This window comes from Mytilus edulis, chromosome 3 (genome assembly GCF_963676685.1).
Source record: "Mytilus edulis chromosome 3, xbMytEdul2.2, whole genome shotgun sequence".
Lineage (NCBI taxonomy): Eukaryota > Metazoa > Mollusca > Bivalvia > Mytilida > Mytilidae > Mytilus > Mytilus edulis.
Genome location: NC_092346.1, coordinates 76,263,515 through 76,287,105, shown reverse-complemented (window position 1 = coordinate 76,287,105; position 23,591 = coordinate 76,263,515). Strand labels below are relative to the sequence as shown.

Below are 23,591 nucleotides of genomic sequence, written 5' to 3'. Positions count from 1 at the left end.
CTAATAAATGTTTTAAAAACTTTAAAGGGGCACTAGCTACGAGATATATAAAAAATCTAAAGTTTGATAATGTCTGTGTCATTTTGGTATCTTGTGGACAGTTGTCTCATTGGCAATCATACCACATTTTCTTTTTTATATTAACTTATATCCTCATATACCATGGCCACAAAATATAATTTATAAAATTCAAAGCAGTTAGTAGATGACTATATGGCAGCAAATTAACAAAGTTAAATAAAACCATAAAATGAGTGTTTATGTCAACATATAGTACATACATCATTGACAATAAAATGTCCATGTATATTCTCCCAGTCTTGCCATCGAGCAAGGCAGGTACTTATACGTTTACAGGAATAGTAAGGTACTCACAATACGTACTAAATTATAATGAAGTAGAGGACGAAATGACCAATAATCATTTTAAATTACAAAATGTATCAACCTTATTTTTGATATAGTACAGTTGTGTATAAATTATCACAATTGTCCTTTTAAATGTAAAAGAGGGACGAACGATAACAGAGGGACAGTCAAACTCATAAACCGAAAAAAAACTGACAACGCCATGGGAAAAAATTGAAAAAGACAAACAGACAAACAAAAGTACACATGACACAACATAGAAAACTAAAGAAGAAGCAACACGAACCCCACCAAAATCTAGGGGTGATTTCAGGTAAAGTGTAACATTGGAAAATTATCATTTTGTGAATCAAAAACGAGAAAAGATTGTTTGTGATTTGAGACAATAACATATTGCAGTTTATAAAAGTCGTTCGTATAACTCTTTCGATATTTTTTTCAATTAAACTGAATCATATGAAAATCAGGTTTCATCCTCCCGTCATGTCAACAACTGGATTTAGAATAATTGTTTTTATTTCCGATGCAAAGACCCTATGAGTAAATCAATAGGTATGCCAAAATATGCAGTCCCTAATGACCTTACAACAGTATCGTATCTATATCTTTTCCGAATAAGTCTGTTTAAGGATTTTGGTAACTTTAGATATGAATGCCGACGTTTTGGTGATTTGTAAAGAATACTACCATACAATAAGATGGCATATTATGGCTTTAATATTGATTCAATTAAAGGGTCTTTGCATCCCAAATAATAACATTTACTATAAAACCAGTTAATGGCATGATACAGGTTATGTTCTTCTCATATATGTTATGATGGTATGATACTGAACCCCCAATGGAAGGGAATGTGCTTGATATTCATATGAAGGAGACATAATCTTTCAATCAGTTCATTTGCGGTCTGTAGCTGACATGTCAGTGACTGTTAAAGTCCTTGGTTAATGTTGTCTCATTGTCATTTAGTTTAGTTTTTTTGTTACCTATTCTGGCATCATACTCGGACGTCTTTTCAGTCTGATTAAAATCAAACCTTTCAGCGCTCCCGTTTTCGAATATGTCGCGACATCAGAAAGTTGAGCTCTAAGATATTCAATTTTAAAGACGTATTTCTTTTACACTGAGTTTTACTGTGCGTATTGCTGTGTGTTTATTTTTTTACATTCAATTTGGCTAGAGGGATAGAAGGGGTTTTATATTTCAAAAATCATGTGTAACCCCGCTGCATGACGTCCATTATCACTGAACAAGTACAGATTTTTTTGTTTAGGGGCAAGCTGAAGCACGTCTCCGGGTGCGAAATTTAGTCGCTGTGTTGAGGACCCATAGGTGGCTTTCGGCTGTTTTCTGCTTTTTGATCGGGTTGTTGTCTCTTTGACACATTCCTCATTTCCATAGTCAATTTTATTGTCCTCCCTCATTCAGGAGCTAGTGATGCACGGAAGGCCCCGGTGGCCAAAAAACAAAATGTCCTATCTCTTCCGTGGTGTAATTTGTTATTTAGTATTTCCTTTTTTTTATCTGAATTTTTTTTATAATTTTGTATGTCCACAATATAATGGCCCTTTTGTATAATTGGAAATTGTGAGCAAGCTTTACAATTACTTGCTGGCGCTTATAGCTAATGCTCCAAGCAAATAGTTGATAATTACAATCATACTACATTTTGTATTAAGAGTTGAACTTGTATCTGATTTGTACTTTCATTTGAAGAAGCATATCTTGAAATCAAAATCAACATTATTTGTTATAGGAAGTTATGTGGTTTTTCAAAAAGCTTTAAATGCAAAACGATGCCCAGTCAGTAAATACCAGCCATTTGCATATTGGACAAATACCGAAAACAGATGTATTTACCAAAAATCTAATTGTACCGCAGAGGGTCAACATTTATTGAGTAACAGTGGAACAACAACAACAGATAGTACATGCAGATGTGATTACAGAAAGGGATATTCTTATTTAATGCGTCCGGAAGATCCTTGTAACTGCAAACCTAATGAAGAAGATTGTTCATGCTACCTCAAATTCTGTAATGATGATCAGGCTTTATCACCAGGTACAAAATTTCTAAATATTTTAAACATATTATGTTAAACAAAATGTGCATTGGTTGCTATTATACCTTATGTATTCAGGTATTTAAATTAAATAATTTAATCATCCTTGGCACATTGATTTGTGCGTTCCTGATGGAGAGCACCTCGGACACACAATGTTATGTAACATGTTATCTTCATTTTCTACTTTCATCAAACAGATCGGGCAACTTCTTGGGTTAATTCAATGGCGGATCAAGGAAATGAAGAGGACGTACGCCCCCTTTTTGATAGCCATTTTTTAAGGATGTACAATGCACATATTTTTGTTATTAAATCGTCCAAATATTTGTCTTTGTCTTGCCTTTTTTGAATTACACTCACCCCACCAAAAACCCTGGATCCGCCCCTTAACTCTGTGATATCAGTTTACAAAATATGATCCCATTCTCATTAACAAATATCGGTAAAAGTTTGTCATGACAATTTAACTTTAATTATTATCTTCAACGACAAGTCAAGTTAAATCATCATCATGTTTAAAATAACTCATCAGAAACACCAGGAATTTAATTTAAATTTAATTTTAATTTGAGATTACAAGATGGTTATTTTAGTAAAATTCATTTAATGGCGGTGTCAGTTTATTTTCGACTTATGAGTTTGAATTTCCTTTTGGTATCTTCCGCCACTCTTCGAACACTCATCATACACATACTGCTCTTTTAAAGAAGAAAAATAATTGAACACGAGTCAGATGTAAATGAATCAAAATGACAAAATGCTTATTTTTTTTCAGACTATAATTGCGAAGTTATCAAATCCGACGTGATTAGACAATACCAATGTCCACGACTAGTAAGATCAAGGTTAGTTGCATTGTTTAGACATCATATATATGACACTGTAAGTTTCTCAGTACAACTCACTACTACTCGTTTTAACTCTGGTGGGTAGTTGTCTTATTGGCAATCTTATCACAGGTTTCTTTTTATATACATGTACGTATGTGGAAATATATTCAGTAACCCCTAATAGTTGTATTTTGTTCAAACATAAATGTGTAAACCATAGCATAATTTCTATACATTTTAATACTTATATCACACATTGTTTAATTTAATGTATCTCGAGATCAGGAAGTATAAATGTTAGATATATCATTTTTCGATATCGAAATGCAGGTATACGGATTATGAAAACATACAAAATTTCATAAAAACCTGAATTATCGCAATATACGTATACTTTTCCAATACAAATGTTGTATTTTAACCAAGACTAGTGCGAATTATTATCCAGGGTGCAATAAATAAAAATAAATTATCGAAAACTATTTGCAAATTTAACCATATATATGCTTCCGTGCAACTTAATAGCTTTTTATACTACAGTACCCAAGATATGAAATTGTAACCAAAGTAGGAACACCCAATGCAATAATTAGCAAACTGATCAAGCTATAACCTCCTTTTCAATCATGTGCTTATTATAACTATTTTGGTCATTTGCTGTCTTTTACGTTTGCTTTAATAGCTACTAGAACACACCCGCGATTTCGCGGGCATATACAGCTTGTGGACTGTTGTAGGATGATTTTTTGTAAAAGATATCATGTATGGAGAATTTCATAAAAGGTATCAAAAGCCCTCTCCCTTTTTCCAAAGTCCGATATTTGTTTCCTTTTTGTTAAAATCAATTATTTCTCTTGTGTCTGGCCTCAGACCACAATTATTCTTCTCCTATGCTACAATGCTTCTTTTGGTAAAAATTAAATCAAATTAACAATTTGCACCGTTCCAAACATGAAATAAATGTAACTGCTTATATATAGACCATTATTAGTCTAATAAAGTATGCATCTAGGACAATCCATCAGTGTTTTTTTCTTTTCTTTTGAGAGCCTTATTAACATGCCAATGGTAGGATATGAAGCATGTATAAATGACTAAGGCTAATTTGAGGGGTGGTCGGAGGGGTCCTGATCCCGAAATCCCGGGCTTAAAACCATGAAATCCCGAGATGCAGAATTTAAAGAAATGCATATCCCGAAATCCCGAAATCGAAAAATATATTCCCGGATCCCGTTAGGATCAATCCCCAAATCCCGAGCTTAAAAACAACCGATCCCGACGCCCCGAAAAAGGTCCTGCCTACTTTTAATCTCTACCTTACTTTCATTTTTGCCAAATCACTATTTTCTCTTTCAACAATAAATTTGTATGTCCCATTTATGGGCTTTATGTTTTATAGTCTGTACATCCGTTCGTTTGTTCGTTCTTCCGTCCGTGTCTGTCCCGCTTCAGGTTAAAGTTTTCCAGGTCGAGTTAGTTTTAGATGAAGTTGAGCATGTTTTTCTTATTTTAATATATATGCAAGTGGTATGACCCCTTAATTAGTAAACATTTCAAAGAAAACAGTAGACAGAATCAGGGCCGAATTTCTATACTAACATACTAACATAGAAAGTACCTGATAGAATACAAAGAGTCCCTATATATTAAAGTAGTATAATCGTAGTTTACATGTAGATAAACGCGAAAAATAATTGTCCTCTATAAGGAGGTATAGTAGTTGTGGTTCATGCGATCTAAACACCATGATATGGAGAACGCTCTGATTGGCTTATTTATTTTTCATTTTCGTTATCTATCATACGATTGGTTGTATTTGTGCATCTTTCAAACCGGAAGTCTTATCTATGAATAAAAGTCAGTCCGATGACGGAATCATATCCGGACTCCTTTTTTGTCGTTTTTCTCCCAAAATAACTCAATCTGAATAATCATAAGAATGGATGACAAATGCGACTGTGCATGTTACCTATAGGACACAGAGGCATGATGATTGATTTATTGTGGAAGGAAGAGTAGCGACACACAAAATGAGGTCTTCTCGTTTAATAGTATAGATGATTTCAAGAATCAATCCAGAAAATATGTAGATTTTTTTAAACATAACAAAATTTGTTGAGGCGTTATTTTATGATTAAAATAATTTCATATAAAAAAAATCTCTGTAAGCATGTTCAAAAATAATCACAATTACTGCACAGTATAATCAATATCAATTATTTGATATACATGAATGCGGACTGGGTTTTATATTAACATGTAACTTTACAGCTGTTACAATCAAATTAAAAACTGTTGAGATAAAATCATTATGTTGTCAACAAAAACTTTGGTAAAAAGTAAACATTTGTTGAGTATATTATACTTATATTATTCCAACGATACAAAGCCGTTTGTCATTTTTAAGGAACGGAGGAAATAATATAAACGAATGGAAAGACAGAAAATCATAATAACTATTCCAGTTTGTTCGATTTATACATTTTTGTTTACATAAGGATTTGATGTCACTTTGTTGTCATGCAAATTTACATTTAACGGATCTTGCTTTGGCAACACATACACTTAAATGTAAGGAAGAACTCACAGTAAGGATATTTTGATTTTTTTTTTGTAATTTAGCATTTACAGGTACATGTATAAGGTTTGCTACCCTTATGTAGATATGTAAGACGGAACTTAAAAATATCAATGCTGATGTCGGAAATTATTTTGGGTGCTACAAATATTTCATAGATTAAAAAAAAAATAGAGAGGTCGAAAATAGTATCATTCATGTGAAAAGGAGGGACGAAAGATACCAGGGGGACAGTCAAACTCATAAATTGAAAATAAACTGACAACGCCATGGCTAAAAACGAAAAAACAAACAAATAATTGTACACATGACACAACATAAAAAACTAAAGAATAAGCAACACGAACCCCACCCAAAACTAGGGATGCTCTCAGGTGCTCCGGAAGGGTAAGCAGATCCTGCTCCACATGTGGCACCCGTCGTGTAAATTCTCTGCATTTATCTTTAGAACAAATTTAACTGAACCTACATTTCAATATAAACAAAGTACATAATGTATTGTTTCATTGTACTCTTATTTTCAAAATGACTTAGATGTTGTTTTCTCACTTTCTCTTATGTTAAATACATATTTAATTTATATGAATTTTATGAATATATATCTATTTAAAGTGATGACGAAAGTGATCATAGGAATAGAACGAACGTTGAACTGACGTCAAATAGATGCAACAATAACATAATAAGGCAACCGAGTAAGTTGACAAATTACTGTGCATAGCCATTCACGTTACAATGCAAATGTTTAACACGCTCGCCAGAGCAATGCGCTGCTGTTATTTCACAAACCCTAAAGCCATGCGTGACAGTTAATTCATACAAACAAAAACAACGTTTAACAGTTTTATCGTTTTCGTTAGAAGGACGCGTTGCAACGTTTTGCACGTTTAAAGTTGTCGACGTTGTTCAAACAGAACACATGTAAAAGAATGGCGAAAGATACTAAAGGACATTTCAAACTCATAAATTTAGAACTGACAACGAAATGGCTTAAAAAAACAGACAAACAGTAGTACACAAAACACAACATAGAAAACTATAAACTAAGACATCAAGCATTGGGTTGTGATATCAGGTGCTCTGGGAGGGATTTGCAGATCCTGCTCAACATGTGTTGCACCTGTCGTGTTGGTCATTTTAGTACAAACCCGGTAACAAGTCTAGTTCGCTAGGTCACATTCGTGAAAAAAGGGACGGGATAGCAGAAACGACATTAGGAACATATCCGCTGTCATCTTAGAAATGGGTTTATGATATTCCTTAATTTGTTTGTTTAAAGAACCAAAACATATTTTTAACCGATAAAATTGAATATATATGTCTAAATAAGAATATTCAAATGCAGGATTCGAACACGAGGCAACCTATTACTTATATCAGACCGACACTCATTGCGTGTGAAATCTTATCCAGAGCCTGTTGATAATGAAAACCTCCCGTCAGTTATTTCAGGGTTGCCATTTCTGCAAAGCATAGTCTACGTTGTCCTATGTATTCTATGACTAAAGGCTTCAATTTCAACCAAAATTATTGGCTATTTGCGATTCTGAGAATTTCATTACTAAATGATAGGGTCTACCGGTTTTGAACTAAAAGCACGTTCCAAAGCTGTAACACACTTTGCTTCCGAAAGTGCACGAACTACGTGCAACACATTGCCCTAGTGAGAATATTACAATTTGCGTTAATCATACACGCAAATTGTGAACTCATATTTGGAAAGTTTGTCTTTTTAAGCGATTAAGGTAGATTCATGGTATACCGCCATCTTGGATTGAACAATCAGAGTAAACAATCGGTCTAGTTATTTGCCTAAATCTGCAAATTTGGAGACAGATTTGCAATTTAATGGTTAGACTGTTCAATAATATAAAGAAAACTTGGCAATTTATTGTATAATTCAAAATATTTAAACAAATATAATTTTTTTTGCTTTTAAAATCATTTTTTTTCAAACGAGCCATTTAAGGGAAGATAACTCTTTGCGTAAAAAATTTATACTGGACAGATAGGGATTTTTTTTCTTTTTACTTGTAGCAAGAAAACGAGTTCGGTGACACCATTTTTTCATTTTATTTTCTTAAAACATATTACAAAACCTATCTTTTCACAATTTAGTTCAAAATTCTATCTCATAGATTTTTTTTTATGCACACAAATGAGTTTTTCCATGAACAATCTAACCAAATTTAGGCAATTTTGAACGACTCATAGCTTGAAAAATAGCACGGTGACCCCTACTTTTTATTATATTTTTGAAAAGAGCATATTAAAATCTTCATTCTGGCTAAGTATAAGAAAATTCTGTTTCAAAAAATATTTACTTATGATCTACCTTAAAACGTTGCGATAGTCATTTTGTTGTATACATGATGTCGGGTAAATTTCATTGATAAACTGGCGTTGATTAACATGAAAAAGGTAACATTGCTGCATTGGCATGGTGTATACAAGTTTATGCTGAGCCTTGTAAGAGCTTATATGCATGTGTGAGAACAACTAGACAGTCTTTAAAACTACATCACTCCCAATTAAAGTATCATAGAATAATGCCTTTTCCTTAGAACATATAACCATTTAAGTTTCTGATTATGAATTCCTCTATCAATATGACTTATTATTATATATGTTACCATTAGTTTTTTTTAACTATTTTGTAGTTGATAGATTTCTCGTAGGAAGAGTATTATTGGGTGCAATAATTGTTATGATTGCTACATTTAGTGGTAAGTCGAATTATATTTGAAATAATACAGTCAATTTTGGTATTCGTTTATTATTTTACATTTCGAATTAAGTAGTATTAAATAGGATTCTCTTCATAGAAACTGGAATTCCAAAAATACCAATAGAAATGAATTCTGATTCACACTGATACTTATTACTACCATTAAAACTTTGAGTATCCAGAATTTCAAGTAGAAACCACGACATTAATAAAATTATAGACAATTTATCAAATATACCAGGATTAATATAATGTACGCCAGACGTGCGTGTCGTCTACAAAGGACTCATTAGTGACACTTAAATCATTTAAATAAAAAGGGCTAAACATGTACGAAAGTATGATTATGGGTTATACAATATTTTAATTATATTCTGTAAATGATTGCACTTGATACAAAAATGCGACTACCAATACTTTATTGCAACCATGTTTTGCTTAGATACAAGATAACCAATAGGATTAAGTTTTCTGTTACGAACAAAAGCCAAATGACAAGCAACAACGGAGTTTCGATCTGTTCTTCAAAAAGGGGAATATGTGAAATAGTTAAAGGGATTTGAGATCGTTTCTGAAAAAAATTCTTTGAATTGTTTTTGCTGCTGATAACGAAAGATTAAAGGAAAAAAAAGCTATTTTTTATAATTTCTTTCGCACAGTCTAGAAAAATTATTTGACTATTATATTTATTACTTTCTTGCTGATTTTTAGTATGGTTTTGGGTATTAGTTTTTGCACAAGAGGAGAAATCTGATCTGTCCCAGCTAATAGGTAAGGCAATATATTTTACATTGCTTTTTTCATGTTATTGTATATTTTTGTTCATGCTTATGGAATTACCGATAACTATGGTAACCATATACTTGATTAAATACAGTTCCTCTGTTTTTAAATTACAAATTAGGATCGTGAAATGCCTTTAGATTAAAAATATGTTTTAGTGTATTTAAAAAATGGAACTTTACTATCAGTCAATGACCCAATCGTTCACGTTTCAGATAGATTGGAAAGGATATTTTTTTTAACTGACCACATTTTCTTTCAATACTATACAAACATTTCAAAATATTGTTTAAGCTTTTCATTTCCTTACATCTGTACATATATATTACAATCGATTGTCATGAATTTTGTCATGAATAAGATTTTTTTTCAGATACAAGCACTGTACAATGTGTAACGGACACAGAGGCTTTTAAAAAGGCAAAGAAAGCATTTGAAAACAATAGTATTTTAATAATAAAAGGAAGACACGGTTCAGGAAAAACATCTTTGGCCATGCAACTATCAACATTGTACAGAACACATAACTACACTGTGATAGTACTGGATAACACCAACGTTCATCTCCTTAACGCCATAAAAGATTCTTTTGCGAAATATGTTATTGTTTTAGAAGAATGGTTCGACGTCTGTGCGAAAGAAAACAAATGGCCTCAAAGCATTATCAATGCTTTAAAAAATATTCGAATGGCAACAAAGTGTAAAGCGATAGTCACTGTCAATTCAGCTACTTGTACAGATTGTGAAAAATTAAAGTCAGCTGGAATTTGGACTGAATTCAACATTGTAAACCTTGACCAAGACGATTCATTAAGTATAGAAGACAGAGAAAAGATTTTACTGTTTCACTTAGATTTTCATAAAAGGAAAATAAATGAAATACAAATCAAGAAAATAATCAATGCACAAATAGCTGATGCCTTTCCAATTCAATGTTCAGCCTTCTGTAGCACAAACAGCTATTTCGAACTTGGTTCCAGATTTTTTAGACTACCACAACGAGGTTTGATTGCCGAAATCAATGAACTTCGCACCAACGGTATGGAAAATATAACAGACAGAGTCAAATATTGTACTTTGGTATATATCCTCATTAACCCAGACAATGGATTACAATTAAACGATATAGATACGAAAAAAATTAACGGAATATGCAGGTATGTTTTTAAACAGAAATGCGCAGACGAATTGCTCATAAAAAGTGCTTGCCAAAGTATGCGTTTGATTTATTTAAAATGTAACGAAAGTGGAGATTATTTTCTTCGTCCTGTTATTTATCATGCTGTCTTATTGTCATATGCTAATATTGATTTTGAATGTCTAAAACAAGTCTTAAAACATTGCGACTTAGAGGCAATTATTGATGTTTTAAGACCTCCAACATACGTGAAGTTAAATGAGGAGGAATCTGTTCTAATTGTAGACAAGGACAAATTGAGAGAAGGGTTTGATATTTTAGCTCAACGTTTTGCAGAGGCATGTCTGCAAAGTGAGCAACTATCTGAACTAATATGCGAATGTATTAAAAGTTATAAATTTTCAACTGTCTTGCAAAAAATGATGACATATTTAGACAACCGGTTGAAAAAATTGACTACAGAAAACCGAGTGAAACTAATGATTTCGGTGACAGAACGATTAACATTGAACTGTTCAAGTCTTGACTTAATCAGTTATACTCCAACTGACTTTGCCTTGGCATGGTCGATTATTGTTTTTAAAATATCAGACAAAATGCAATTTCTAACTGAAATAGATGAACTTTTTTTGGAAAAGGGTAACCAAAGTTTGTTAGAAAGAATTTTAAAGACTGTTGTTGATGAGCATGGAAATACTATTTTACATTACTGTATTCTTTGGTGGTACAATAAAAAAAATCCGTTAATAATGCGAATTTCGAAGGATCTTCGTCATTCAGATATCAACTACATTCACTTATCTGGTAAAAAAAGTATTCTTATTCGGAACAAGGAATTAAATATGTCGGCATTAGATTTTGCTGCATACTTTGGCAATTATGAAGCAGTTGGTGATTTTCTGTTTAAAGCAAAATCGGATAAAATAGGTCCAAAAGACATAAGCAGTTTAATCGAGTGTGCTGAAAATGGAAAAGCAAATAATACTATTCAAAACTATGACAGTTGTGAATTTGTTAACAAAGATGTATGTGGTTCAATTTCAGTAAATGAACAGTTTAGTTATGATAAAACCATCGAACAATTACAATCAATACGAAAGGACATTGCGATTTAGATTTTGCGGAAGCAGTAATGTTGAATATTTATTACAAAAGTCATGCGTGATAGCATGTGATTAAACGGGCATTTAAAAAGTCAGAATGCGAATATATATGTTTAAACTAGTTTATGTCATTTTTAAGTAACAACAAATAAAAGAACTTTATTAATTGGACCTGCCTTGATACTATAACTGCCCTTGAATTATAACTAAATGACATTTTTGTTCGCTCTTGAGATTCCGCATATCGTCAAGTTATCAGAATTCTAATGAAGACTAACTGTGCATCTTTTATTGCGGACCTGTTTCTGTATTGTTACGAGTAACAATTAATGACTTAAATCAAAGACCCATCGAAACAACATTTGATTTCAAAATTTAATAATACTTTAAGATATTTGGATCATATATTGGTTCTCAATGGTGATGATTTCAGTATAAAATTTATAATGAAAATATGGAATATGTCAAAGGAACAACAACCCGACCACAAAGCAGATAACAAATAACTGAAGGCAATCAATGGGTCTTCAACGCAGCGAGAAAACCCGCACCCGGAGGTGGTCCTCAGCAAGTCTCTTAATAAAATTGTGTCCTAGTTCAGTGAAAATTGACGTCATATTAATTAAGGGAGTAAACCTGGTATATGGGAGACAACTCTTACACATGTATTGAAAGTCATCTGTGCGTTTCAACATATCAGTAAATTAACCAGTGATCAAGCATTTATGTTACTTTACATTTGGTTGTGAGAATAATGCCAAAAAATCCAGTAAACTGTACATGTTTAACACAACCAAGCATTAAACTAAAGAGCATCTTTTTTTAATAACGTGGATGCAAAGGTAGAAAATAACTTTTCATACATGAAATGCTTGAAAAACACCAATGAACTGAGTCTGAGTAGATCTGGAGCAACTATACTAACTAAAGTGTCTTGTGGCATCATTTAGAAAAAAAATCTAGAAGTTTCGGAAAATTCGATTTGAACAAATGGATTGAATACAGGGGCGGATCCAGGAATTTGGAAAGGGGGGCGAAGTTTTTAAAGATCTCCGAGCGGAGCGATGCGAAATTATTTTTGGACCTTTTTTGGCCGTAAAAACATAAAATAAGTGTAAAATGCACATTTTAAACGGTTCCTGGCGTGGGGCATGTATATTCTATAGTTGCTGTAAAGTGTAAGTGTTGGACATTTTTATCCTGTTTTCTCCCTATTGATATTCTATCATAAAATGATAGTATGGATCCAAAGCTATATGTACTGATATATTTGATGTCGGACTTGTCAGTAAAAAATAGACATGGAAAATTCTCGTTTGTTTTACATATATGTTAAGTTAGCATAACCTAATAGATTTCTTGTTGTAAACAAGAAATACGTCGGGCTATAATATTCGATGAAATGTACAATACGACCGACACGAGTTAAAAAGTCAAAAAAGCAATGTTCATTCAAATGTTTGGTTGATAAGTTTCACCCGACAAAATTAAGGGAGGTGAGGGGTTCCAAATCAACCAAAGGCTACGAATGAGTCCGATATGACAACGAATTTATGAATGACGGTCGACAAATGGAGACATACAGGCCACACTCAGCAGTCAGGTTGCAGTCTGGTCTTGAAAAAAGTATTCAATATATCAGTTCGGCGAAACAGACATTCCGCCGCGTCAGACATGCAAACCCCGGCCTAAAAAAAATACGCCCGTTTTTTATTCATCATGTTCATTAAATGCAAAATAATTCTGTTGGAAATCTTCGTTTCTAATAGCAAAAAAGCGGACAAGATTATTGTTTTCAATTCAGATACGGACAGAATTTTTATTTAATGCAACAATCAGAGTCGTATTTTTTTCTCTGAAATACCTTAGACTGCCTCCTCAATTCAAATGGTTCGTACCTTAGACTTTAAATCTATCTAGAGCTTATACTGACGGGGGATCATTATTCAGCTATCAAGTTATTTCAAAATAGGCTGGGGCGTTTGGGGTTAAACATGTTTACGTAGGTAAATAATATTGCTGTGGATTTTTTGTTCATGAGAGGGTTTCTGTTTGGTTGAAATTGAGAAATAGAAGTCACTACGTTCTTTCTCAATCCTTATTCGCTTTGAAGGTATCATGGTTGTCATCAGGCCTCAACCTAAGCAATGTTATACTGTAATTTGAATTTCAAAATGACTAAGTGACGTTTTTTGACGCACTGGTCAACTCCATCATAGCAAATCACACGACTTTGACAAAATCAGTAAATACCAGCGAAAATTATCTTTATAAGTAAAGAAACAGTTGTCGCATGAAAATTAAATACACGGGAAATGACAAAGTTCACGAAGTTTACGAGAAAAAAAAAGGCCGAGCAAAAAGGGGGGCGTACGCCCTCTACGCCCCCTCTGAATCCGCCACTGGAGATGTAGATCTTAATAGCCTATAGCTACTAAGAAAACTAATGCCAATCGATATAAATGTATATACATTCGAAGCGTAGTGGTAAGAAATTTTCATTCATCTTATAATGAGCAAGTAAGGGCTAAATTTAACACGTTACCTTTTTTTGTTTTTGAATTTTGTCCTCCGTATCTCTTTGACAATTTACAACGGAGTGCGGGGTCAACTTGCCATTTGACAAAGAAATACCTTTTTCCAGGGGGACAACAATAATTGAATTGCATTCGTTCCCAATAAATATTTTTTCTGTCACCATGTACTAAATTTTCTTGCCAAAAGAACACACGTGAGAGTTAACAAAGAAGTTCAAGGTGATTTACTTTTATTACTGCATGTAATTATGAAAGTCAGTATTTTACTGCGCTGTTTCGTGTATAACAATTTTTTAAAGTTTTAAAGTTACAAAAAAAAAAGCATTCAATACTTATAATTACATTTTTACCTATAGGATCATGAAAACACGCCTTTTATCAAGTTTTTTATTTCATTTACCTGTGCACTTTATTGTGGGACCTCGTGTCATCATGAATGAGAAGTTTTATTGAGTGATACAACTGCTTAAGGAATAACACATGATGTGCCGTTAGCCAATCAGAATAACGTATTGTAATGAAACATACATCTAATGTAATTATATAAAAATGATACAATCCAGATGATGTATCAGATACTTTTACTTTTTACGTTTTCAAGACTAAATGGTTGTTACTTTTACACAGCTTTTTTAAATCAAATATTCCGTTAGCAGAGGTTTTTGACAAAATCAGTTACTATAATCATAGACATATTTTATACAGTTACGGCTATCTTTCAAGTTATTTGGCCACAATTAGTTACGACTCTCTTCTTTTGGAGTTACGGTGATCTTCCGTAAATTTTCAATGGCTATTATTTCGAAAACAAGGTCACATATGATATTAAGAACACACACATACATGTACAACAATACTGTACATATCAACCTAGCGGCTGATTAATTCTTTTAAACAACGCGTGTACACGGAGATATTACAAAAAGACGATTTTACCTGTTCTGGGCTCCGCCTTGTTGGGATCAGTTACGGTGCAGTTACGGTGATCAGTTTAACACCAGTGAATATGTTTAATCATTTTGAGTGTGTGATGTGTTGTTAAAATGTATCATAGCTTAGATATGGCTTGAATTGTCATGGGTAAATGTTCTGGAAGGATTGTTATTTTAATAGTTCGAATGATAATTTTGTCGTAATTTACCGGATTTTATTCATACTATGGATATCCAAGTTGCTACTGTAAAATATTACTGCATGGTCGTCTACGCCAGCCTTGGAATTTGACTTTAAGGGGGCTCCTGGGTACAAATCAATTTTTTTTTAATATAGGATTTCGCTATATTTTTTTATAAATGAACTTTATCATATACTTAAAAGAAAAATGAAAAAAATGGTGTCACTGTTCATTTAAGCTCACAATCTACCTCCGGAAGAAGCATACATTTTTGTTAATGTCCTTTTTTACTACTGCATGTATCATTACTATTTTTATCATTGTCCTCATTGTCATTGGTAATTGAGACATCAATTGTGTCAACAGAGCATGGTGGGTTTTTACATTCGTGTTCATAATTTCTGTAAAAAAAAACTACACCCCAAGACCAGGTAGAGAAAGATAATCTCACTGATAGCATAATTCACACACAAGATATATTACAATCAGAGGATACTGTCCCTAAAGAATTTGAATCACAAAGTGAATCCCTCGAAATCAACAAAATAGCATGCACACAGTTGTGCAATGACATTCAAAATGCTTTTATGATACAATGCTAGCTGTGGGCTCACTATTATAAGTGTACTCGTCTACCAGTTTATCAAATATATCTATTAATGAGTACCTCGAGGCGGTATAATAAATTGTGAAACATGTACAACTGTCCCACCATCTTTTTTTAGAAAAGTGTAAATGCCCATTCGTACAAATACAGGGCCAGGGAGATGATAAAGAAAAAAAACAGGCATTCAGAGAATACAGAAAATGATAGAACATTTGAAATACTAGACAGAATTGAAAACAGTGTGGTCGACGCTATTACAAAAACACATGAAAAGAATCAAGATGATATAATTATCCAACTTAAATTGGATTTACAAAATGAGAGAAATCACAAGGAACATATGAGTGAAATATCAAAGAAATTTGAAGAAGTAACAGGCACAATTTCCACCGCCTCAAGTGAAATAAAATCTTAAACTAAGAGCATAATGAAAGAGGAGTATGACAAGGTGTCAACAAAAACAATAAACCAGATAAGAGACTTTACAGAAAACTCAACAAGAATGTAAATGAAAATATATCAAAAACTCTGCAGAATAAAATAGATCCCATTGCAGAAACTTTGCAGAAAATTAATGAGAACTCTATTACTGCTTCAAAGGCATTAGAAGTTGCAGGCACAAAATTATCTGACAACACACGCACAAACAGAGAAATAACAAAAACACTTGAGAACATAGCTAAAACACTTGAGAACATAGCTAAAACACTTGAGAACATAGCTAAAACACTTGAGAACATAGCTAAAATCCTCAATTCGGGTAAACAATATCCAAGTGCAAATAGTGCAAACAATCCAACGAAAAGGAAATCTACTCATTCTGAAGAAAGCATTCCAAATACCACAGTTTCAAATAGATACTCACCAATTGCAGATGTAGATGAAAAAGGACAAACAGAAAACTCTCAATTTCAACATGAAAGTTCTCATGTACCCGAAACAAAGAAATTTAAAGCACTCATTTTAGGCAATTTTCATGTGCGATATATAATTAGATAAGACAATTTTCTACAAGGATGTACAGTTCATAAATATACAAGTTACTCTATGTCAGAAATGGAAGAAAAATTACATGAATTGGACACAGATTATGATTGCATATTTTTTCATGTGTATACAAATGATATGAGCTGAAACTCCAGATGTTTTCATTCAAAAGCTTAAATTATTTTGTCAAAAGCTTCAAGATCATTGTTCTTTTGCTAAATTAATTATCTCTCTTCCTTTTTTGTCAGTGAAGGATTCAGACCTGAATCAAACGATACTTCAGAGTAATATTTTAACTTAATATAAATTTTTAAAGAGTTCTGAAGTAATTATTTGTGAAATTTCTGTTTTTTCTAGCAGAGATCAAGCAATCAGAAGAATTTTTAATTTCTGATGGACTTCACTTGTCCAAACAGGTAACAAACATGAAATTCTGGCTCAGAAAAGCTATGAATAATAAGATTGAAAAGAGTAAGCATTCTTACAGAAATTTGAATGTACAAAACCATTATGATAGTTCTCAAAATAAGTATGTAGGGTCAAGGTCAAATGGTAGATATATGTATGACACACATGATAGATATAACAGGGAATTCACACATGACAGATACAATAGAGAATTTACTAATGCAAGACATACTGGTAATCAATATTCAAGCTACATGTATAATGGGTCTGGGTAGAACAATCATGAATACAACAAAAAGTGCCTTTTCTATGTTTAATATTCAAGGTATATTGTCATAACTCTACACACTAATTATGAATAAACAAACTGTGTTTAAAGAATCACATGTTGAATTTAAATTTTATTCTTAATTATTTGTTTTACATATTTTTATGTATTCAATGCCATGACTGTACTAATTGACTGTTATAGTTAGAAAGGAGATTCACTTAACTTAAAACATAAGTGTTGCCAAAAATGTTAAAAATTAGGCATGTTTGGTAATATAATGATAAATGTAAATAATAACTCATAAGAAGTCAGTTAAAGTATAGTGATACATGTATAGACAATATCTTCAACAGTTGATATAAATTTAAGCCTAACTATTAGATAGGTAGTCTATGAAAGTATGTAACTAAGTGAAAAGCTTAGATGTAAAGTGTAAGAAGTTTTGAATTTTTTCTTTGATGATTATCAGTACAGTCAGACAAGTCAATATATAAGATTACAATTGACTGTCCCTTTGGTATCTTTCGTCCCTCTTTTACAAGAGCTATCTTTCTTATCACATGTAACATAATTGTAGCTGTTCTTTTTAGCCATTGGTATATAATTTTCTTTGTACATAGTATAAAAACGTTGTGTCAAGTATAAAAAAAATATGTTTATTCACAAAGAAATCGAAATTACATATCAGTTGCTGGAATATAAATGGTTTTAAAAGTAAAGGTACAATACATATCAGGACTATAGATTTTTAAGAGAAATAGAAACAAAGGATATTATTTGTTTATTGGAGACACATTGTTCCCAGGAGGAATCGTTAGTTATTAATGGGTTTAATTCAGTTCATTTATCAAGAGCAAAATCTAAAAAGTCAAATAAAATATCGGAAGGAATTTCAGTTTTTGTAAAATCAAACTTGAAAGCTGGGGTAAAATTTTTAGAACACAAAAATTATGATTAGTTACATACGGTTAAAACTTTGTAGCACATTTTTCAGCACAACTGAGGATATATATCTTTGTTTCATTTATAATCCACCCTCTAATTCTTCTTACACACAATCTCTAGATGAGGAAATGTTTTACCTTTTGGAAACAGATATTGAGAAATATTCAAAAAGTGGAAGTATAATTTTAGCAGGAGATTTAAGTTCTAGAACAAGTACTAAACAACCAGATTTTTTTAGGGGGATAATAGAAATGGTGTTAACCAGATTTTTAATAACTTTGATCCAGATGTAAATGTACCTGTACGTTATAGTATGGACGAAACTATCTCGTCTAGGGGTAAATATTTAATTGATATCTGTATTGAAACAGGTTTTAGAATTTTAAATGGAAGAACTACTGGATCTTATATTGGCCAATTAACATGCTATAATACTCCAAATGGATGTAGCGTTGTAGATTATTTTATTGTATCAGAAAATTTATTATCAAAGGTATGTTTTTTAAAGTCCATAAATAATTGGGCGATCTCTCTGATCATTGTCAGATTTCTGTGTTATTGAACATACAGTGTAACGAGAGAAATTTATGTATTACTGAAAAATTATTACACCTGGGTTTTCGATATCACAAACTAGCTAACACATTTACTAAATTTTATCATCGGTATAAGGACATCATTCGTAAATATAGCTCAACATGCAGACTTCTTATACGTTCAGGTATTTCACATCCAATATTTTATGGAAATATTCTGTATAAATCACACAAATGTCAGTATTCACCTCAGAAGCTAACAAAACCTTTAAATATACTTATTAAGACGGGATATAGTTACGATACTGTTGTCAGGTCATTAAAGATTGCATATTTTGGCGTTAATATTGATTCACTTATAGGGTCTTTGCATCGGAACTAAACACATTTATTTAAAAACCAGTTGTTTGCATGACACGGGTTATGTTCTTCTCATGTATGTTATGATGGTATGATAATAAACCCCTCACGGGAAGGATTGTGCCTGATATCCATATAATGAAGACATTATCTTTCAATCAGTTTAATTGAGGTCTGGAGCTGGCATGTCAGTTAACTGCTAGTAGTCTGATGTTAATTATGTATTATTGTCATTTTGTTTATTTTCTTTGGTTACATCTTCTGACATCAGACTCGGACTTCTCTTGGGTTGAATTTTAAAGTGCGTTTTGTTATGCGTTTACTTTTCTGCATTGGCTGGAGGTATAGGGGGAGGGTTGAGATCTCATAAACATGTTTAACCCCGCCGCATGTTTGCGCCTGTCCCAAGTCATTCTTGTATTATTTTTAATTTAAGTTTCTTGTGTACAATTTGTATGGCGTTCATTATCACTGAACTAGTATATATATTTGTTTAGGGGCCAGCTGAAGGACGCCGCCGGGTGCGGGAATATCTCTGAGACACTGCATTGAAGACCTGTTGGTGACCTTCTGCTGTTGTCTGCTCTGTGGTCGGGTTGTTGTCTCATTGACACATTCCCCATTTCCATTCTCAATTTTATAAAATAAAAGGAGATACATGTCACACTCAGATGTCTCTTAATTAAAAGTTATAAATGGAATGAGAACTCTACTGTATTATTTCAAGAAGCATTATCTTCAGGCAGTATGCAACAACAATTTTTGAATTTTAATAAAACTGAAAACCATTTCGATATTAATAATATGATTAAAGATGTTAACACTATCTTCTATGAAGCTGCAAAGTTATCACTAAAACAAAAGCCTACTAAAAAATCAACAAGCAAGTTAAAACAAAATGTAAAGAAAAAAACTAACTGGTTAGATGCTTCATTATCAAAATTAAAAAATAACCTAAATGATAAAGAAAAATTATTACAAAAATATCCTTTTGATCCAGTAATAAGGTCATCTTATTTCAGTCTTTTAAAATATTACAGAAAAACAAGAAAGAAAAATATAAGGGAATTTCGACAAGATTTAATAGATAAATTAGATAATTTAAAAGACGATAATCCACACTGCTTCATGAGTTATCAGATACAAATAGGGAGAATTCCACATCTGATGTGTCAACAGGTGCTTGGTTTTCTTATTTTAAAAATTTAAATGAAAAAGACACTAATGCATCCTGTGATTATTTAAAAGATAAACTAAAAGATATGTAAAGAGAAAAAATATTTACTGAACTTGATAATATGATTTCAAAAGCAGAAATAGAAAAGGCGATTAGTACACTAAAAAATAAAAAAAACAAACAGTGGTTTTGACTCAATTTTAAATGAAATGTTAAAGTCCAGTCAAATATATTTAGTTTCTTGTTTTAAAAAATTGTTTAATTGTATGTTAAACTCAGGAAATTTTCCCAAAATTTGGGCAAAAGGATATATAGTTCCTTTATTTATAAGTGTGGTTCGAAAGATGATCCTTCAAATTATAGAGGAATTACCATTGGACGTTGTTTTGACAAGTTATTTGTGAAAATTTTAAATATTCGTTTAGAGAAATTTTTGGCAAGTAGAAATATTATTAAACCGGAACAAATTGGTTTCTGTAAAGGCAAGCGCACCAGTGATCATCATTTAGTTTTGAAAACTCTTATATAAAAGTATACTCAACAAGGCAATAAAAAAGTCTTTACATGCTTTGTTGACCTACGAAGAGCCTTTGATTACGTTTAGTCATGATGGACTTTTTTATAACCTGAGAAATATTGGAGTCAGTGATTTATTTTATAACACTTTAAAAGATATGTATAATAATATTGAACTTTGTGTAAAGGTAGACAAACATTATATGACTGAAAACTTTACATTTAACATAGGAGTCAAACAAGGGGATAATTTAAGTCCCACTTTATTTAAATTTTTTATAAATGATATTCTTGACTCTTTTGATGAGACCTGTAAACCTGTTATTTTAAATTCCTTACAGATTAATTGATTATTGTATGCAGATGACTTAGTTTTTCATGACAGAAACAGCTGATGGTCTACAGAGGTGTATTGATAAACTATATAATTACTGTGATGAATGCGATGAATGCTCCAAATAAATATAAAGAAAACTAAATCAGTAGTATTTAATAAAACAGGAAAACTAGATGAAAAAATATTTAATGTTAATAATATACCTATTAAAAGGACTTGACTTACTTGACTTAATCCACTTCGTCCCAAGGGGGACATAGGGCGACTACAGTAGCTTTCCATCTTTTCCTGTCCTTGGCTAGTTTCTTTGCTTCACCCCATGTTTTTCCAATTTTCTGAAGATCAGATGTTAAATCTCTGCGCCAGGTGGATTTTGGTCGCCCCCTTTTACGATGCCCTTGGGGATTCCAATCTAGTGCCTGTCTTGTTACATTTGTGTTGCTTTTACGTAAAGTGTGTCCAATCCATTTCCATCTTCTTGTTGTTATCGTTCTTTCTATTGGTTCTTGTCTTGTTCTTTTCCATAACTCTTTGTTGCTGATTATGTTTGGCCACTTTATTCCAATGATGTTTCTAAGGCACCTGTTCATGAAAACTTGTAATGTTTTTGTTGATGCAGCTGTCAGTCTCCAAGTTTCTGAACCATAGAGAAGTATAGATTTTACGTTTGAGTTGAAGATCCTGATTTTGGTGTTCGATCTGAGAGCTTTGCTCCTCCAGACTGGTTTTAGGATAGCAAAGGCTTGTTGGGCTTTTCTTTTTCTGGATTGGATATCTTCATCTGTCCCACCTGATGTACTGATTACATTTCCAAGATATGTGAATTCACGGACATCTTCAATTTCAGCATCTCTCACTTTGGTTTTGTTAAGTTGGTTTGTGTTTACCCTCATGGATTTTGTCTTTTTTGCATTTATGTATAGTCCTACTTGTTTTGCAGTTGTTTCAAGGTTGGCTGCTTGCTTTTGTGAATCTTCATGGCGATGGGAAAGCTGACAGATATCGTCTGCAAAGTCCAGGTCTTCAAGGCATGACTGTAATGTCCATTTAATACCCAAAGGAGTATTGTATGATTTCCGACTCACCCAATCTATCACTATCAGAAAAAGGAGAGGGGAAAGTAAACATCCTTGTCTGACACCGGTTGATACAGGAAATGGATCTGTCAGAGTCTCTGCATGGCTCACTTGACATGTAAAACCGTCATAGAGCTGTTGGATGACGGATATGATTTTCTCGGGTATTCCATAATGTCTAAGAATGTTACATAGTACTTGATGGTCTATACTATCAAAGGCCCTCTCGAAATCTACAAATGTTAAGTAAAGGGATGTCTGCCATTCAATGGTTTGTTCGATTATGATTCTTAATGTGGCAATTTGGTCAATACATGATCTCTCCTGTCTGAAACCGGCCTGTTCGTCTGTTAGTAACTTATCAACTTCTTTCTTTAACCTCTGTAGGATGATGTGACATAGGACTTTACTAGGAATGGAAAGCAAAATAATTCCTCTCCAATTGCTACAGATTGATTTGTCGCCTTTCTTTGGTACTTTAATGAGGATTCCTTTACGCCAGTCATCAGGTATATGTTCGTCATTCCATATTTTGTTAAGTAGTTGGTGAAGTTTATCAATACAGATGTTATCCATTGCCTTTATAGCTTCAGGGGGTATGTTGTCGATCCCTCCTGCTTTTCCATTCTTTAGTTGTTTTATTGCAGCGTTGACCTCTGTTCTAGTTATATCTCCTGTCTTGATATTAAGGACCTGTCTCCCTTCAATGATAGGTGGGTCTGTTGGAGAGGGTCTGTTCAGCACTTCTTCAAAATGATCTTTCCATCGTTTTAATTGATCTTCAATCTTTGTTAACACATTGCCATTTTTATCTTTGACTGTAGCACTTGAGTTTGATCTTCTTCCACTTAGTTGTTTTGTGGTGTTGTAGAGAGATGTTATGTCTCCTTTGCTACATGCAATTTCTGCTTCTTGTGCTAGTTGTTCAACATAGTCTCTTTTATCTTGTTTACAGTTCTTCTTCACTTCTTTGTCTATCTCTCTATAAAGGTCTTGTGTTTGTCTTTTTTGTTGTCTTGTGATGGCATTCAAGACTTTTTCTTTTGCTTTTCTACGTTCTTCAACCTTAACCCATGTATTATCTGACATCCAGTTTTTGCGTTTATACTGCATGTATCCTAATGT

The 23,591-nt window shown here is 32.7% G+C and overlaps 1 protein-coding gene across 5 annotated transcripts in view; it reads left to right on the top strand.

Annotated features, from left to right (window-relative positions):
* LOC139517476 (uncharacterized) overlaps positions 1-11,766 on the top strand; it is a 36,689-nt gene extending 24,923 nt beyond the window's left edge. For 4 of the 5 annotated variants that reach the window (XM_071308578.1, XM_071308579.1, XM_071308580.1 and 1 more), the window contains 6 exons: positions 2,126-2,431; positions 3,211-3,280; positions 6,456-6,538; positions 8,504-8,569; positions 9,283-9,342; positions 9,728-11,766. In XM_071308578.1, the coding sequence (XP_071164679.1) occupies positions 2,126-2,431; positions 3,211-3,280; positions 6,456-6,538; positions 8,504-8,569; positions 9,283-9,342; positions 9,728-11,607 (2,465 nt within the window). In that variant the 3' untranslated portion in view covers positions 11,608-11,766. Of the gene's footprint in view, positions 1-1,993; positions 2,432-3,210; positions 3,281-6,455; positions 6,539-8,503; positions 8,570-9,282; positions 9,343-9,727 lie in introns of all 5 variants that reach the window. The other variant, XM_071308581.1, reaches the window with a different exon arrangement.
* The last annotated feature ends 11,825 nt before the right edge of the window (positions 11,767-23,591 follow it).